This window comes from Monodelphis domestica, chromosome 1 (genome assembly GCF_027887165.1).
Source record: "Monodelphis domestica isolate mMonDom1 chromosome 1, mMonDom1.pri, whole genome shotgun sequence".
Lineage (NCBI taxonomy): Eukaryota > Metazoa > Chordata > Mammalia > Didelphimorphia > Didelphidae > Monodelphis > Monodelphis domestica.
Genome location: NC_077227.1, coordinates 725,948,926 through 725,968,196, shown reverse-complemented (window position 1 = coordinate 725,968,196; position 19,271 = coordinate 725,948,926). Strand labels below are relative to the sequence as shown.

At 42.8% G+C, this 19,271-nt stretch overlaps 2 protein-coding genes across 4 annotated transcripts in view; one reads left to right on the top strand and one right to left on the bottom strand.

Annotated features, from left to right (window-relative positions):
* On the top strand, positions 1–11,077 carry TGOLN2 (trans-golgi network protein 2). Of its 2 annotated transcripts, XM_007477786.3 has the most exons (4): positions 1–944; positions 1,526–2,946; positions 6,010–6,093; positions 7,303–11,077. In XM_007477786.3, exons 1-4 carry the CDS (start codon positions 887–889, stop codon positions 7,306–7,308), a joined length of 1,569 nt encoding a protein of 522 aa, XP_007477848.2. In that variant the 5' UTR covers positions 1–886; the 3' UTR covers positions 7,309–11,077. The 2 variants fall into 2 exon arrangements, with proteins under 2 accessions (XP_007477848.2, XP_056669515.1); XM_056813537.1 differs by having other exon boundaries at positions 776–944; positions 6,010–11,077.
* A 90-nt stretch (positions 11,078–11,167) lies between these two features.
* The window catches only part of LOC100030337 (all-trans-retinol 13,14-reductase), a 36,834-nt gene continuing 28,730 nt past the window's right edge, over positions 11,168–19,271 (bottom strand). For both annotated transcript variants that reach the window (XM_001379837.4, XM_007477785.2), the window contains exons 7-11: positions 15,869–16,007; positions 15,364–15,473; positions 15,110–15,276; positions 14,752–14,911; positions 11,168–14,134 (exon numbers count right to left, since the gene is read on the bottom strand). In XM_001379837.4, the coding sequence (XP_001379874.2) occupies positions 13,989–14,134; positions 14,752–14,911; positions 15,110–15,276; positions 15,364–15,473; positions 15,869–16,007 (722 nt within the window). In that variant the 3' untranslated portion in view covers positions 11,168–13,988. The remainder of the gene's footprint in view (positions 14,135–14,751; positions 14,912–15,109; positions 15,277–15,363; positions 15,474–15,868; positions 16,008–19,271) is intronic.

The window sequence follows — 19,271 nt, the reverse complement described above, 5'->3', positions numbered from 1 at the left end:
AAGGCAATATTTATTAAGCGCCTACTCTATGCCCGGCGCTATGCTAAGCGCTGGGGCTACCGAGGGGCAAAAGCCAGCACCTGCTCCAGGCGCTCCCAATCTAAACGAGGTGACGCCTGCTAAGGGACAGAGACAAAGCGGGACGAGACCGGATCAATGGGGAATACTCAGGGAGGGGCTGGGGCACAGAGGAGGTTTTAGATGGGACTTGGAAGCCAGGGCGGTCAGCAGGCAGGGGAAGCAATCCAGGCTTGGGGGGGCGGCCCAAGAGGAAGCTCCAGCACGGAGGGGCGGAGGGGCGTGTCTGGGGAACAGCCTGAAGGTCATGGTCACCGAATCGCAGAACCAGGGACAAGGCCGTCAGGAAGGGATCCGGAGGCCGAACAGCGCCCCGGTCTGTTCCCAACAGTCGCTCCCGGGCTTGGAAAGCCATTGGCGGCCAAGGGGAGACGAGCCGGAGTGGCGAGGGCACCGCCTGCGGTGGTCCAAGGGCAGGGTGAGGGAAGGTTCTGCCCAGAATGGGGGGTCAGTCTGAAGTCCCGGGGAGATGAGACGCCGTCGGCCGTCCTGATGCAGCTGTAGGGGAGAGGGGGGACAGGAGAGGCGTGAGTCATCGGCCCGACTTCCAGGAGTTCACCCCAGCTCCAGGTCACCTAACTGCCCCTAAGAGCCGCAGCCCCAAAGCCTGATTACTGCGTGGATTGCATCACACGGAAGCTGGGGAGACCACGCCCGGCACGCCCCAGGGGGGATGGTCTCTCGGCCTGGCTCTCGCGCACTCGGAGATGGGCAAGGCGGGGCCACTATGCGTGACGTAACTGTCCCGCCGCAGCCCCGCTGATCTCGCGAGGCTGCATGTGGGCGGAAACACAGTGGCTGCCGCACGATGCGGTTCCTGCTTTGCTTCGCTTTCCTGGGGAGTGTCGCTATCGCTATCGCGACCCGTAAGTACCCCCAGACCCGCACCTAAGCCCATCCCGGTCCAGCTCCCCCTCGGTCCCTGACCGAACGCCGGTCTACGGGTTGCGGCCTCGCTAGCTGCTCCTTTGGGCCCGGCTTCCGGCTGGACCGCGGCTGGATTGCGCCTGCCCTTGCGTTCCGCGTCGCTGACTTTCCCTGTCTGCCTCCTTGCCCCAGGGTCCCCAGGGCTTCCTGCCCCGCTTCCCCTACCTCCTAGCCGACACTGACTGTGGTTCTCCGTCACGAACCCTCCCCCCCCCCATCTCTCAAGCCACTTCCCACACACACACATCTGTAACGACCTCTTCAAATCCGTCAGGGCCACACACATACTTTCACATACTGGCACCTGTCAGGACCTCACACTTCTCATGACCCCCACCATACACCTGTCACGGCACCTACTCACATACCTATTTCGACCCTCACACCTCACCCCTAACACTATCTCCCTTCTGTCATAACCCCCACACACTTTCACAATCCTCCCACCTATCACGACCCCCCCACACACACACACACGTGTCATTACCCCCCCTCCCCCATCTCTCATTTTCTTCTTCAGAAGCGGTGAAGGATGGAGAAGGAGGGCAGAGTGGCAGCCAGAGGAATAACAACCCCAAAGACCTTGGAGATGCCGTTAAAGACGTGGTTTCTGGTGCTAAGGCTGCAGCCAATTCTCTGAGTGGTAAAGAAGGGCCCCACCAGAGTGAACCAGCAACAGATCTTCAGGACAGCCCACAAGAGGGCCAACCAGAACAGAGGAAAGAGGCCGAATCCAACGACTCTCAAGGGACCAAAGGGGCCAGCTCTCAAGTCAGCCAACCAGATAACCAACAGGGGGCTAAAGAGGGCCAGCCAGCCAGCTCTCAAGTCAGCCAACCAGATAACCAAGAGGGGGCTAAAGAGGACCAGCCAGCCAGCTCTCAAGTCAGCCAACCAGATAACCAACAGGGGGCTAAAGAGGACCAGCCAGCCAGCTCTCAAGTCAGCCAAACAGATACCAAACAGGGGGCTAAAGAGGGCCAGCCAGCCAGCTCTCAAGTCAGCCAAACAGATACCAAACAGGGGGCTAAAGAGGGCCAGCCAGCCAGCTCTCAAGTCAGCCAAACAGATACCAAACAGGGGGCTAAAGAGGGCCAGCCAGCCAGCTCTCAAGTCAGCCAAACAGATACCAAACAGGGGGCTAAAGAGGGCCAGCCAGCCAGCTCTCAAGTCAGCCAAACAGATACCAAACAGGGGGCTAAAGAGGGCCAGCCAGCCAGCTCTCAAGTCAGCCAAACAGATACCAAACAGGGGGCTAAAGAGGGCCAGCCAGCCAGCTCTCAAGTCAGCCAACCAGATAACCAACAGGGGGCTAAAGAGGACCAGCCAGCCAGCTCTCAAGTCAGCCAAACAGATACCAAACAGGGGGCTAAAGAGGGCCAGCCAGCCAGCTCTCAAGTCAGCCAAGCAGATACCAAACAGGGGGCTAAAGAGGGCCAGCCAGCCAGCTCTCAAGGCAGCCAACGAGATGACACACAAGAGGCTAAAGGGGCCCAATCGGCCAGCTCTCAAGGCAACCAACCAGATAACACACAAGTGAGCAAGACCAGCCCAAAAGAGGACCAGCAGAATGCACCAGAAAAAGGCAAGAAGACCAACCTAAAAGGGGGCCAGCAGATCCCCCCAGGAAAAGGCCAGCAGACCCCCCTAGAAAAGAACCAACAAACCAGCCTAGAAGGGGACCAGGAGACCAACCCAGAAGTGGACCAGGAGACCAAAGGAGATTCTAATGAGATTATTTCTAGTGATCCTTTGAAAGAAGAGTCCAAAATAGACACCAATGTGAATCCTCCAGCAGACAATACTGAGCATAGCAATCTTTATTTGGAGGAGAATGGTCAAGTCAAGGAAAATTCAGAAAGCAGCCACTTTTTTGCATACTTGGTCACAGCAGCCATCCTGGTAGCTGTCTTGTACATTGCCTATCACAACAAGAGAAAGGTAGGTTAAAAGTTAAATTAGGAAGGAGATTTTGGGTTATTCATATTCCTCTCAGTTGAGGAGCCATATTGTCACCCCAGGCTCTAACAAAGCTGTTTACTTTTCTTAGGTTCTTGTTCTTGGTTTCACTTTTAGATATCTAGATTCTTTGCCTTCTCCCTCTTGATATAGGGTGAAATCTTGCTAAGAACTTCAGAAATTTGTATCACTTCCAGCCTAATAAAACTGGAATAAGAAAGATTAAGCAACCAGGTTGCAAAAGTGGGATTTTAAAAATTTGTTTAAAATGTAAGTGCTGTAATGATAATATTTAAATGTTAATACTGGTATTACCATCCATTTTGGTTTGAGATGTTATTATTAATGAGGTCCCCCTCAGCCATGACCCAAAGTATGAAGAAAATTTTTAGCTGTCAAATTATATGACTATATGATATTGTCATGTGAAAATGCTTGCAAAATTTAAAGGGTTATATAAATGCTAACTTATTTTTACTGTGATTGTATAGGGTTAGATTTGCAAGCTAATCCCTTAAGAAATCTTATTTTTATTTCTATTTTGCTTGGTTGGAGAGGGGAGCTGGCAGGTAGAACCTGTGATTTTATTGATACAGGGAGCTCACATAATGGAATTTTCTTCCACTAATGAAGATTGTCAGTCTACCTGTAACTGATAGTTCTAGTTGCCTGGGAACACTGAGACCCATTAGGAAGTCCATGGATGGATTTTAGAGGGTCTGTGAACTCTAATAGGAAAAAAAAAATTACATCTTTATTTTCACTAACCTTTAACTAAAATTGAGCATTTTGCTTATGGATATGGGCAACCAACTAGAATCCTTTTTTTTTAATTAAAAATGTTTAAGATTAACATTTTTTAATATATTTTTATTTCCCCAGTTATATGTAATAACAGTGTTTTGCATATGTTTCCCAAAATTGTTGGATCCAAATTTTCCCCCTTCCCTCTCTTTCCCATTGATGGTAAGCAATTTGATCTGGGTTTTACATGTATTGTCATGCAAAACTTACTTTCATATTGGTCATTGTTGTAAGAGAATATTCATATAAAAACAAAACCTCCAAATAAAAACATAAATAAGTGAAAGTAAACAGTAGTATGCTTTGATCTGCATTCATCCCAACAGTTCTTTCTCTGGAGGTGGATGATAACATTCTTTGTCATATATCCCTCACAATTATCCTGGATCATTGCTTTGCTGAGAATAGCTCAGTCTATCACAGTTGATTATTCCACAGTATTGCTGTTAACTGTGTACAGTGTTCGTCAGGTTCTGCTTATTTCACTTTGTATGTAGGTCTTTGCAGCTTTTTCAGAAATCATCCTGTTCATTGGTTCTTATAGCCCAATAGTATCCCATCACCAAAATATACCACAGTTTGCTCTGCTATTCCCCAATTGATGGACATCCTTTCCTTCCATTTCCAGTTCTTTGCCACCACAAAAAGAACTGCTATAAATATTTTTGTACAAGTAGGTCCTTTCCTTTTTTTTTTTAGTCTCATTATGATACAGACCTAATAGTAACCAGTCAAAATTCTGAGAAAGGAAACCCTAGGCTTCACAAGTCTACCTAAGGGATTCACCATAGAAACAAAATTAGAACTCTTGTATTAAATGGTGTAGATTCCCCTGATTAAAAGTAGTCAGTAGTTAAGATGAATTTAAGCATATCTTCAAAATACTTTATTTTAGAAACATGAACTTAATATTGCAAAAACTAATGCTTACTTATTCTGAGATAGTCATCAGAATATGTAGAAAACTTTTTGTTGTTCAATTGTGTCCAACTCTTTGTGATCCTGTTTGAGGTTTTCTTGGCAAACACACTGGTGTGATTTGCCATTTCCTTCTCCAGCTCATTTTACAGATGAGGAAACTGAGGCAAAAAGTGACTTGCCCAGGGCCACACAGTGTCTAAGTCCAGATTTGAACTCAAGAGATGAATCTTCTTGATTCCAGGCCTGGCACAGTGGATACACTGAGCCACCTAGGTGCCCGAAAGTATGTAAAGATTACATTATAGATAAATAACAACTATAGGTAAATAAAAACTTCTGTTTTGTGACCAGACAGGAAAATTGCCCATTGTTTCTTTTTTTTTTTGGTAAGATTTTATTTTATTATTTTTTTATAACATTATTTTATTTGGTCATTTCCAAGCATTATTCATTGGAGACAAAAATCATTTTCTCTCCCCCTCCCCCCACCTATCCCATAGCTGATGTGTGATTCCACTGGGTATCACAAGTGTTCTTGATTCAAACCCATTTCCATGTTGTTGGTATTTGCATTAGAGTGTTCATTTAGAGTCTCTTCTCAGTCATATCCCCTCAACCCCTGCTGTCAAGCAGTTGCTTTTCCTCAGTGTTTTTACTCCCACAGTTTGTCCTCTGCTTGTGCATAGTGTTTTTTCTCCTAGATCCCTGCAGATTGTTCAGGGACATTGCATTGCCACTAATGGAGAAGTCCATTACGTTTGATTGTGCCAGTGTGTCAGTCTCTGTGTACAATGTTCTCCTGGTTCTGCTCCTTTCACTCTGCATCACTTCCTGGAGGTGGTTCCAGTTCCCATGGAATTCCTCCACTTTATTATTCCTTTTAGCACAATAGTATTCCATCACCAACATATACCACAATTTGTTTAGCCATTCCCCAATTGAAGGGCATCCCTTCATTTTCCAATTTTTGGCCACCACAAAGAGCGCAGCTATGAATATTCTTGTACAAGTCTTTTTCCTTATTATCTCTTTGGGGTACAAACCCAGCAGTGCTTTGGCTGGATCGAAGGACAGACAGTCTTTTATTGCCCTTTGGGCATAGTTCCAAATTGCCCTCCAGAATGGTTGGATCAATTCACAACTCCACCAGCAGTGGATTAGTGTCCCTACTTTGCCCCTCCAGCATTCATTTTGCCCATTGTTTCTATAGAATTTTAAGCACTAATCTCAGGAATGGTTACCTCTGATATCAAAGCTTGAAAATGTTCCTATTTACAGAACATTTTAAAAATCATTTAGAATATCTTTTTTTCCCCCCAGATCATTGCTTTTGCCTTGGAAGGAAAGAGAGCCAAAGTTACCAGGAGGCCAAAGGCCAGTGACTACCAACGTTTGGACCAAAAGGTAAGAAATTAGAATCTCTAGAAGGACAATTAGGCAGCACCTAAAAGTTAGAAATAAGTTAATGAAATGGCTAAATAGATAAAGCTCTTTGAGTTTTGCAAAGCACTTTACAAATACGATCTCATTTGATCCTTAAAACCACCCTGGGAAGTAAGTGCTGCTATTCTCATTTTACAAATGAGAAAAAGGCAGAGATAGACTTGCCCAGAGCTGCAAAGTATGAACTGTCTTGAGGGTTAATTTGAATTTAGGTCTCCCTGATTTAATGCTCATTTCCCTATCCACCATGCCATCTAGCTGTCTCTAAGAACAAAACAGCTTAGGGAGAGCATTGATTTTGTGATTTTTCTAAGCCAAATGTTCAAAGCATAGTGAGCATTCAATTAACAGGTGTTGACTTAACTCATATGCTTGGAACATCTGATTTCTATGAGGGAGAAAAGTATCCATACCTCCTTACTGGGGTGGGACCAGGGCAAGTTTCAGATTGACCAGAGGCCGGTGAACTTGATCAAGCTCTCCTCCTCAAGTCTCTCTTGCAAGAAGAGCTCTGATATGCTTCCACTTCTCTACGGCCACCATATAGACCCTCTTCTTCTCCTTGTTCTTAGCACTGATAAGGAATGGCATGGAGCTTACCTTTGGGTGGTCTTAGTTGATAACTAAGAAAAGCCCCTTTGCTGCTATTTGCTGTCTATAGAAAAAAACCAGGCATGGTCCCTCCACTTTAGCTGAGAAGGCTTCATGGGCCAGTTTCAGAATTCTACCCAGGTCTGCTGCCCTCTCAAGTTCACTGGCCCTTGGCACCGTCAAGCTCTAGATTGCTTTTTTTTTCTTTAACCTTTGCCTTCTGTCTTAGAATACTAAGTATTGGTTCCAAGGCAGAAGAGTGATAAGGGCTAGGCAATGGGGTTAGGTGATTTGTCCAGGGTCCCATATCTAGGAAGTGTCTGAGGTCACATTTGAACCTAGGACCTTCTGACTCTAAGCCTGGCTTTCTATCCATTGAGCCACTTTGCTGTCCCCTAAATTTTTTTAAGTCTGACTTCGAGGATAGTTTTGCTGCTCATCTAACTATTCCTATAGTTGTATTTATTTAAGTTTGCAGAGCCATTTTTGTATTTATGTGCAATTTTTCAAAATCACAGACAGCTATCAGCCACAGAGAATTCTTAGAAATGAGCCGAGTTATTGTGGTTGTTGTTTTAGATCTGATTTCACCCTGAAAAACGTGCCTGCCCTACTGCTTTGTGTCCTGAAGTACAAGAGCCTGAAGAATGGTGCCTGACCTGGGTAGAACCTCTCTCCCTGAGCTGGATCTCTGGCGAGTCTGGGCCAGTCAAGGCAGGGAATGGTTTCTTCTTTGCACCTGCACTTTGATAAAATCAAACTCCTTCTGTTTGCTGGTTGTGTGCTGTTTTCTTCCATTCTTTCCTCCTCTGAGGGCGACTGAAGAGACACAAGAACTTCCTGGGCTGTCACCAAAGGAAAGTCCTGGCCCAGGATGGGCTATTATTGTGCCCTCTGCTCTAGGGCTTGGTGGTAAAAAGGTTTGCCTTAGCAGAAAATATTGCACTCTTTGACTGCTCTTCTCTGCTGACTTGAGCAGATCCAGGGTAGGGAGGGTGAATTACTCATTTAAGAGATGGTAATGGCTGAAGTGGGAGAGCTTCCAAACAGGAGAGATCTTCTCCGCATGTGAGTTCCTGCTCATCAAGTGCAGATTGTTCAGTCTTTCTAATGTTTGCAAATTGCTTCAGGAAAACTACAAATGAGGGAAACAACGTCCCTCCAATTGCACTGAATATATATATTCAGCTCTGGGTTGTGGGAGCTAAGCCCTTGAGTAGAGATGTTTTAGAATTTTAAGATGTTCATTTATAAATGTCCACAATTTCACCCACACGCACAGTAGAAATTTGCACATGAAAATCACATCATTTTATCAAAAGGTTTTTGAGAAGCAGATTTCCCACCTAACCCACTTTGCACTTGTCATTGATTGTTGCCTTTTAAAATGTTCTCAAGAACTTCTCATCCAGTCAGACTTGGTCTGTTTGCAGGGATTCTGGAACCTTTGATCCTTTGGTGGTTCTGAGACAGAGCTGTCCTGCTTCTCTGCTCCTTGTGTGTCAGGGATGTTAAGATCTATGTAGTGGAAATTTCCAAGAGGCAAGGAGGTGATTTTCCCTGCTGGAAACATTGAAGGAAGTTGGTCACAAGATAATTGTTTTTATTGCATTGTTATAGGGACTCTGGACTTTGGGTAAAGTGAAACCCAGAGCAGAATAGCTTACCTCAGGGAAACCCAGGGAATCAGGTGAGAGAGAAGCCAGGGCATTGTAGGGAAGCTTGCAGAAGGCTCAGTTCAGATTGTTGCATGAATTCTCTCCTGCTTTGAAATTGTGAGAACTACTTTTCTTAAGTTGATTTTTTTTTAATTTTATTAAAATTAATACTTCCCTTACTGAAAAGATCAAGGCTCCCTAATATGCATATTTTCACTAAGCCTTATCTCGGCTTTAACTAGTCAGTATCTTTGTGTCATTCCTCACTGCATTTGGAGGAAGAAATGTTTCTTCCTTTTAGAATTAACTCCACTGCCCAGAATCTTTCTCCAGTTTTTTCTGCCTGTTCCCAGGAGCTTTCTTTTTTAGTTATCACCCTTCCCCATTTATTCTTTAGCATTTTTAATTGCTTCCTCACTTTATTAGTTTTCCCTTTCTGTCCCCATACACAGAGCACATTTTTTCCATTTGTCTGCCTCTGTTACTTCTGTGACCATCCTGTTCTCCTTTCTCTGCCTAGCTCCTCAAGCAAGTGGCATTCGAAATTCTATCCTTGTTCCCTTGGGTTTGTGATATTATGCTAAGCCTTATTCTTCTCCTACCTCTCCAGCTGCTCCTCTTTGGTACCCTTTGCTTCTCTCCATCTGCTCCCTTTGAACAGTGAATATTCTTCAGCACTTAGTCGTTCTGCTATTGTCTCTATGTACTCAGGGAACTCATTCACTGTGGGACTTTGTATCTTTAAGCCCCACCTCCCTTCTAAGTCCCCATCTGGTATCTAGAGCTACTGGCTGCATGTTTCTCCTTGGATGCCTGGCTCCCTGTCACTTGGAACCAGACTCCCTGGCCTTTCAGACTGTCTCCTCGAGCTTGACTTAACCTGTTTTTTTAGGATCACAATTCATTCTCCCTATTATCCAGGCCCCCTTACTCCTCAGAAAGAACCATATCGATTCTTCCTTTAACATGTCTCTCACCTCTAGCCTTGCTTTGTTAGTTTCTTTTTGTAGTTTCCATTGCCATTATCCTGATCCAGTTCTCCTCATCTCACACCTTGCTTGTTGTAGCGGCCTTTGTTACCACCAGATTCTTTCTCCCTTCCAAACCTTCACCTTGCACAGATGACAGCTTCACTTTCCTAAAACATTCCTTTCATCTCATTCTTCTGCTCAAAAATCTCCCATTGTCTCCAAATAAATCCAGGTTTTCCTGCATGGTGTTCAAGACTCAAAACAATCTAGTACTAAGTTAGCTATCCAACCTTAACTCTTTTAGGTTGAAACACTTGGCTTTGTGCTAAAGTCTGAACAATCTCGCCAACCTATGAACTATCTCCTTACCTTTACCTTGATCATGCCAATCCTTCCCCTTCAATAGGACCAATTGCTTCAGGGTCCCCTCAAGTCCCCCCTCTTTCAACTTGAACAGCCTACGTGCATCCTCCTCTGAACTTATTAACTTTGTCATGCATTCAGGAATTTAATCAATTTGGGACTTTGTTTCATTATTCAGTTTGAACAGATGTGGTCTTGCCTTCTTAGTTGAGAAAATTATCTCTGTTTTGTTCAGTAAATTGTGGAGTTTCTTTAGCCAATACTTGCCACCTAAATGTAGTATTATATTAGACTAGGATCTCAACTGCTTAGAGGTTCCTAGGTTTGCCTAAAGAAAAAGAGAAGGCGAAAGAATTATATGGCATTGAGGAAGTTTAACCTTTTGGGGGAACTGTGATGTTGCATTGTCAGACCCATGTTTCCAGTAAAAATAGGAAATTTCATCTTCTCAGTTTTTGAGTTGAGGGAAAGGCTGTTTTTTATGCTGAAATAACGCAAAGAACTTAAGATCATTTCATTCCCAAAACTCTCTCATGGAGTGTTGTTATGCTGAATAGTTGTTTGGAAATTTTGGGGCCAGTTTCCCCAGAAATTTTTCTTCTAAGTATTTTTTTCAGGAGTGAGAATCTGGCTTGAAACTTGGAAATGAAGACTAAATGTCCTTTTTCTGTGATGATTTTTTTTGGGTTAATTTTTAAAAAGAAATTTTGATAAGATTCTTTTATACTCCTTAAAATCTTACATTACTTGTCTGTGGATTATTTCTTCTTTCTCTGATTCATTTCATTCCAGATTTTTTTTATCTACCCTATGTTTTTGAAAGTCAGTTTGAAGCTGAATGAAGTTTTTATGGTCAGAGCTAGAATCCTTTGTACATTTGGAATTGTAACAGTTGAGAACCTGGGAAGGATCAGGCCCAGTCTTTCTGCTAATAGGGCATGTTGCTAGAGTATATGCATTCAGTACTGATCAGACTTTTGCCAGTAACCTCCTGGATTTAGTTGTAATATTCAGTGCCATGGTCCATTCTACTATAGGTCCTTCTACATATCAGGCATGCATTTGCCAGATGACTTTTATCTTGAGGTTTATCTGCACCTGTGCTTAGAATTCATGAGCTACGGTTTTTATTTCCCATTGCATTGGAACCCAATTTTCTTTAAAGAACTATCTCAGTCATTGATATATATGTTTCTGTGATTTCCAAGTATGCCTTGTAAAATGAAGTAATTTGTCTAATTGGCATTATTGTCCCTTTCTGGGTAGTCTAGCCCATTTCCTTCTTGGTGGCTTTATGTGTCGTGTCCCATACTTACACTTTTTACCAAATTTCACCAATAAATTACATGATTTTTTAAAAAATGTTATTTGGTCTTTGCTGATTTATATCCACTTTTCAGTGTCCTCAATGTTCTTTTACATGTTTTCATGCATTGCCATCCCAAGAGGCAGTTTTATATTGTAGTACTGAGACCAGCTTTATTTGTCAGATTCAGTTCATACACACTACAAAGCCTATCAGATGAGATTATCACATGACACAGGATTTACATATAAACAGTTCATTTTAGGGTAAAAAAAAAGATGAAAGGCAGAAAAAAATGGGAAAGGTATGGGTAGGTCACATCATTCAATTCAGGTCTCTTACAGAATAAAAGGAAATGTAGAAAATCAGAATATACAGTATAACTGGACCATAACTAGAGCCTTTAACAGTATTAAGAAAATCCAACTTGACTGAATGTATGTATGTTATTTACAAGTTTAGGAATACCTGGGATTTTTGCTCTCAAAAAACAAGCTTGAATAGTTAAGAGTCCTTCAAGAATATTATGTTTATAGGATGGATATTCTCATGGTGCACATTACTTCCTTGTATAATACAGGTAATAGAAATCTTTTTCCAGAATTACTGAATTTGAGAGTTGGAAGGAATCTCGCTAGCTATCTAAGCCAGTGCTACTAAGATTCAAAAAAAGAAGCCACACTACAGAACCCAGGACTTGAGAGGCAATGCATTACCGTTCTGGACAGCTCTTATTATGAGATGTTCTTTGACACCATGCCTGAAGTTCCCTCTGCAATTTCTATCCATTGGCCCTGGTTCTGCTCTCTGGGGCCAAACAGAACAAGTTAATCCCTCTTCTATATCACAGCCCTTCAGATACTAAAAGAAGCCTTCGGATCAGTCTTGGAGGCTTCTTTTACATTCTCAACAGCTCGAGTTCTTTCAACAAATCCTCATATGACAGATTCAAAGATCTTTCACCGTCTGTCTGGCTTTCCCTCTTCTGGACACTTAGCCTATCAATAATGTCCTTCCTAAGAGCCAGGTGTTTTGTTAGAAAGTAAATATCAATATCATGAAAATTTTATTTCACATAAAGAATACACAATAATGATAGGAGACCACAGCCTAGGAAGAATGAATTTATAACTATTCTCCCTAAAAAGGAAATTATGTTGAATCTGTGCTTTCACCTAAACCCAAAAGTTTTGGAAAAGAACTTACAGACATGTTTGTAGCTATACCTTTGAGTAGTTGTTGCTGATGACCTAGTATTCTCCACTTATGTAACTGAAGAAGTACAGGGGATGGAGAACATACATACTAGAGGCTTTTGGGAAAATCTGGTGCTGAGGACATTGCTGTGACACACACACACACACACACACACACACACACACACACACACACACACACACACACACACGTGAACCAAACTCCAGTGAAGCTGTCTATAATCTAGTCATCTAAGTTGGCCTTAGATTGGCTGTGGCCAATGATTAAAAACAAGCTGGAGATGAATAGTTCTTCCTCAAAACCAGTTTGACCTGAGCCTTCTTCCAAAGTCTGCTTTGGTATCTAGAAAAATCTTCCTATTCATTCTATCCCCACATACCAAAAAGGAAGGAAGTGCCTGCTCTGAATAAACAGTAATTCAGAGCTTCAAAAGCACTTTCTTCAACCAACTGAGTAAGGGAGGCCAAGATAAAACATGGATTTTATACCCTAAAAAAGGGATTATAGCACATAGAAAAATAAGAGAAAAGCAGGGATTATGCTTTTAACATAAAATCTCACTAACTTTATTATTCAGAAGGGGACCAACCTTGGGGCTTTGATAGAAAACTTCAAAGTGACCCTACCAAGAATACTTAATGAAGGCAATTCTCACTCTGGGCCCTTGGAATCCACTCAAAAGGCAGATGGTTGCTGCCCTAGAGTTTAAACTTGGGATAGGGACTAGACCTGTGACTTCAATGGTATAGGGAGGAACTGCCACTTCGTCTTAGAGGGTTGTTTAGATCCTTAAGAAGTCAACAACTTGGCTAGCATCTGTTACTGGTAAGACTTGAGCCCATGCTTCCCTGACCACCAAGCCAATTCTCTTACCTCCTATTTCATTCATTAGACTGAATTCACTCCATTCTTTACCTTTCTTTATAACCCTCATGAGAGACCTACAATCGGTGCCTCTCACAGAGAGATGCAGTGATACATTTGGGGCTGGAAGGGACCTTAGAAATTATGTAATCCAAGGGGCAGCTGGGTAGCTCAGTGGAGTGAGAGCCAGGCCTAGAGATGGGAGTTCCTAGGTTCAAATCTGACCTCAGACACTTCCCAGCTGTGTGACCCTGGGCAAGTCCCTTGACCCCCATTGCCTAGCCCTTACCGCTCTTCTGCCTTGGAGCCAATACACAGTATTGACTCCAAGACGGAAGGTAAAGGTTTAAAAAAAAAAGAAGAAATTATGTAATCCCTCCATCTCCCACCTCATTTACAATTGAAGAAGCTGGCCTAGACATGTGAAGTCACTTGCCCATAGTTTTCAGAGGTGTCACCAGAATTTTGGTCCCAATTCCAGAAACATTGTACCATTGTACCATGATGTACCCAAGTAAAGAACTCTCACTGTTGGTGGTTACAAGGAGGTAATGTTTGGTTTTTGTTTAATGGCCTAAATAAATTACTAGTCCACAATAGAAGCCTAAGGAGAAGCACTGCTAGGAAACACCATCTCCTAGCCCACCTAGAAGACCACCAAGGACCTGATTTTGACCACCGTGATCTAAAAGAAAAAACCTTTGCCTTAGGCTTCACCTTGGAAATCTCAATTGACAGCTATGTATGATAAGTATGGCTTTCATTAAGGCATGAGGTGAGGCATTACAGTGCATTAGAGGATAATTGACAGGTGTGTCCCGCTTTCTGCCCAGCTTTTTGGGCCACTCAGAGCTCCCTTGCCTTACATGATCCACTTGGCCTGTGCTAATTCATCCTCTTGGGCAGGACAGCAGAGATGCGAGACTGGAGTCGCAAGAGGTCCAAGTGCACATTCCGCTGTAGGATGGTGCTGCTACACAGCAGGGCCCCATGTAAGGCTCCCAAAAAACCACAGGTGAACACATCCTGCCCTGGAAGGCAAAAACAGTCATGGGAGTGCTGGGCCAAGCAGTGTGGCAAACCTGCTTCTCCACCAGAGAATTCAGAAGGCTGTGCCTGAGCTCCAGGAGAAGACAAGGGACCCCCGAGTCCATGCTGTGCTCCACCTCACTAGAATACATTCTCTCCTTTTCTGAGGAAATGGATCAGGGTCTGGGCAAAATAGCAACTGAGTGAAGATGCAAGAGGAACTCAAAGAGACCAGTTTACTTCCAATGCCAGGAATCTGGGGAGTCTGTCTAGGGCTGGGGCTCTTCACCTTTTTGTGTCATAGATCTCTTTAAAGAGTGTTTTTAAATGCGTAAAACAAAATGCTAGTTATACCTATTATATTGAAATGTAGTTATCAAAATGTTAAAACAAGAAGATCTCAGTCTCCAATTTAAGGATCCCTGTTAGAAGCACCATAAATCAAAATTCTCTCTTCTCACCCCACCTCTCCTAGTTTTCCAGGGATCTCCTATCTCCTGTTGCTCATAGAAAACTTTCAGCGTAGAGCCTGAAGAGGGATGAAGAGATAGAGGCAAAGAGGTGACAGCCAAAGGAACTTAAAGACAACTTAAATCTCAGCACAGTGAGACAATTATACCTGTAAGGTAGAGATTGGGAATAGGGCTCTGGGCCCTCATTGAGGCCATTACATGGGGCTGTAGACGGTTCAGGTTGTGGTCAATCCCATAGTTCTCTCCGTGGGGGGCAGCCAGGAAGGACTGATGGCTGAGTGGAGTCCCTACTGACACATTATGAACCTGAGGAGGTAAAGAAGATGGTTGAGAAAGAGGTTTTTTGAAAACTCCCTTTTCAGTGTGTTTGTTTGTACCATTTCATGGTGACCTGTCTGCAGCTGTGCTCCCCTCACTCCCAGAGTTAGGACCACACTCCTCTGCCCCCGTATGAGGACACAGAACTAAGGCTGACCTCCCTCCCTCCTTTCCCTATGCCAGTACCTTCCCCTCCAGCTGAGGGTGCAGTTTCATCAGAACAGATATGGAAGCATCTATAAAAGAATTTTTCAGGGCCTCGTAGTCACTCCCCCTCTTGCCTGGGGGCTCATCCTGCCATTCTTCAAACCATTCATAGCGGGCAGGCAGCATCATAATCAGTGTTGATTGGTCTAAGGAGACAGAACTCTGGTCACAATACTTGGAGCTGGGCCCACTCCTACCCCTGTCCTTGCCCTCTTCCATGGCCTCTGCCCCACCTGGGAACCTGATTTTCCATGTTGGATCTTTGGCTGATGCTGATGTGATGAAGAAATAGGGGATGTGGGCCACAGCTTTGTCCCTGGAGAGGGAGAGGTACCTCTCCATCCTGTGGGGGGAAAGAAGAGATCAGCCACGTGACTGCTTCCTCTACAGCTTAAATCCATGTAACTCCTGAAGAAAGAATCCTACATTCTAAGTTGGTATTTTAATGCTCTCCCAAGAAGGGGACAGGTGTCATTCTCCCCAAACAGGAGAGTTTAGTAGAAGGGGAGCCTGGCAGATTCCTGGGATCCAAAAATGCTGCCAGAGACTCAATCAAGGCAGGCCAATAACTGATCTCGAAACCTGAGGAAAGAGGAAGTTGGCTTAGGAGATGTCTCCTGCAAATGGAAGGACAAAAATGATACAGAAGCTTCCAGGAAGAGTAACTAGATGTGGAGGCCATGGGCCTCTGAATCATTTGTAACCCCTTTCCTACCCAGCTCCTCCTTTAGGACTTACGCTTGGTCAGTGTCTGAGTCAAAGTAGAGATAACAATTGTTGGCTTCCAGGCCCAGGCTTTTCTTGGAGCCTCGGAGGCAGATGAAGACACAAAGTGCAGACGGGCCATGCTGCACCATTCTCAGCTGGGTCTGAATACCTGTTAAATGGACCATAGTGACCTCAGGATGCAGCGACAGATGGACAGCTCTGTTGGTGCATATCCTGGATATTGACCACAGTCATTGATTTGGGGAAAGCCTGATGGTTTAAACTTCCTATCTGGCTTTTGGGACAGTGTGTTATCCAGTTTTGCCCCGATTTTGTGTTTGGATGAGAGTCCTTTCACCCCAAATATCAACCTGCAGCAACTTGGAAAGCTCTTCCCTTCTCTCCCTCTCGGGATACTCTGCTCATCCCTAGAACCATGTCAACAACCTTGTCTTTCTTTGTTCCTATTTCCTAGGCTGTCTCCACTACTTCTGTTAGCATTTTGTGTAGCTGTTGCTAATATATCTATATCCTAAATCTATACCTATATTTTAGCCTCCTACTCTGGCTTCTCCAAGCTGATTCACAGTGCCAACAGAATAGGATCAAATGAGATAAGAGCTGGAAAGTACTGAGCACAGTGCTTAGCCCAAGGAAAATGCTAATAAATACTTATTCCTTCCTTTCTTCCATTAGTTTAACTGCAACTATTATACCTTCATTCTTTTAAACAAAGGAGCTTGCTAAAACTGTAGTGACAAAAGAGAATACCATTTTGATTCTTTAAATTTGGACATTTTAAACACAGAAAGTCAAACTGTTAGTATAAGAGCAGGTAGGAGGCAGAGTAACTAGGAAGATTTGAGTTCAGTTTTGACCTCAAGACAACTTACTACCTTTGTGACCTTGGGCAGGTCAATCTCTACCTCAGTTTCCTCAACTGTAAAATGAAGAGAATAACAGCATCTACCTGTGCTGTTGTGAAGATGAATGAGATAGTATTTGTAATGCACTTAGCACAGTGCCTGACACAAATTAGATACTAGATAAATGCTTATTCCTTTTCTCCTCCTATCCTTCCTGTTAGATCTCTGACAGAAATATGTCACCTAAACCTTAAAGGAAATTGACTCAAATATATGACTAAGAGCCATTCCCTATGGATAAGTAGGTAATCAAAGAATATAAGCTAAGCTTTCAAAAGAAATTTCGATAATCATAAAATGGAAAAAAATGCCCCAAATAACTCTAAGAGGAATGCAAATTAAAACAAGTCTGAGGTGCAAATTTACTCAAATCAAATTAACCAAGGTGATAAAATACAAAGCTAGCCAGTGGTCGGAAGAGCTGTTGAAAGATAGGCATACTGAAAATGATGGAGCAACAGAAAGTAGTATAGCCCAGCTACTCCAACACAGTCCATCCACAAAGCCTATAGAAAATGCACCAGTCCAAGTGCTGATGTGAAAATTGAAGAAAAAGTCACAGCAAGTCATTTTCCCAGTCCAGGTCAATACAAGGCATCAGAGAGGACTGCAAAAACTGACAATGGATCTGGTCAACAACATGCCAGTGTGGAACATTCTAGTGCTCGGGAACTGAAACTAAACTGAAGCCATACACAAAGACTGAAAGCACCAGGGCAAGAATGGTCCCAGGGGCTCCCTGAACTAGCCTAGGGAGCAGGAACAAGTGCCATCTAGAATCTTCTTCAATCATTCCCCAGTTCTTGGTTATAGATCCAGGGTGAACTGATGCAAAGTGAAGCGAGCAGAACCAGGAGAATATTATACACAGAAACAGCAATACTATACTATGATTAACTGTGATGACAACAGCTATTATGAGCAGATAACCAGAATTTGGGGGATTCAGCCAAAGCAGTACTAAGGGGGGAAACTTATATTTTTAAATAGTCTCATCAGTTGAAAAAAAAAAAAAGCAAACCGATGAATATTTTAAAAACCTAGAAAACCAACAAATTAAACGCATTAAACACCAAAACAAAAATCTCAATACTCACAGAAGAGATTAGCAAAATTGAAAGAAAAAACCCAAACTCAATAAATAAAATTAGGAGCCTTAAAAAAGTTGATTTTTAAAAAAAGAAAAAACAAAATTTCCAGTATTAAAAATGAAAAAGGTGATTCACAACAACTGAAGGGGAGAGGAAAGAATTACTTGGAACTCTTTTGCTCAATTATATGCTAATAAAACTGACAAGCTAAATGAAATGGATGAGTATTTGCAAAAGGCAAAAAATGCCCAGATTAACAGAAAAAGAAATAAAGGATTTAAATAACCTAGTCTTAGACAGAGATATTTAACAATCCATAAATGAATTCTCAAATAAAAACAAACATCAAGCCGAAGTGAATTTTCAAGTTAGCCCTATCAAACATTTAAAGAACATTTAATTCTGATACTACATGTTTGTTTGAAGAAAAAAAAAATAGTGCAACTGGGGGCAGCTTAGTGGCTCAGTGGATAGAGAACCAAGCCTGGAGATAGGAGGTACTGGATCCATATTTGACCCTCATACACTTCCTAGCTGTGTGATCCTGGGCAAGTCACTTAACCTCAATTGTCTAGTCCTTAGTAGTGATTCTAAGATGAAAGGTAAGGTTTTTTTTTTTAAATAGGAAAAGAAGGAAAAATTACTTCTATGACACAAATATGGTCTTAATTCTAAGGAGTCAAAACAGAGAACAGAAACTATATGCCAATATCCTTAATGACTATTGATATGAAAATGTTAATAAAATATTAGCAAGGACTTTGTAGCAACATATCACAGATTAAATACTGGAACCAGATGGGTCTTATACCAAGAATGCATGGCTGGTTTAATATTATGAAAACTATAAACATAACAGACTATTAATAACAAGAAAAAAAACCATGATAGCAATAAAAAATTTTTAACAAGATGCAATACCCATTCCTGTTCTCACACACACACACACACACACACACACACACACACACACACAAGAATGGTGATATTGATTTCAAACCAAGGGCTAGCATTATCTATAATGGGGATTTCCTGGGTACCTTTCTGATCAGATTTAATATAAAGTAAGCATGTCCATTAGTCAGTCAAGCCATCAATATTAAGTTCCTACTATGTGCCAGGCACTCTACTAAGTGCTGGAGGATACAAAGAAAGACAAAAGACAGCCCCTGCCCCCAAGAAACTCCCAATGTAATGGGAGAGACAACAAGTAAGCTCACATATATGCAGACAAGCTGTAGACAAGATACATGGGAAATGATCAGCAGAGAAAAAACACGAGAATGAAGAGGAATGGGAAAAGTCTTCTTGTAGAAGGCCAGATTTTATTTGGGACTTGAAGGAGGCTATGGAAGCCAAAAGAAGTGGCTGAGGAGGGAGAGCACATCTACATAAGGGGCAGCTAGTGAAAAGGCC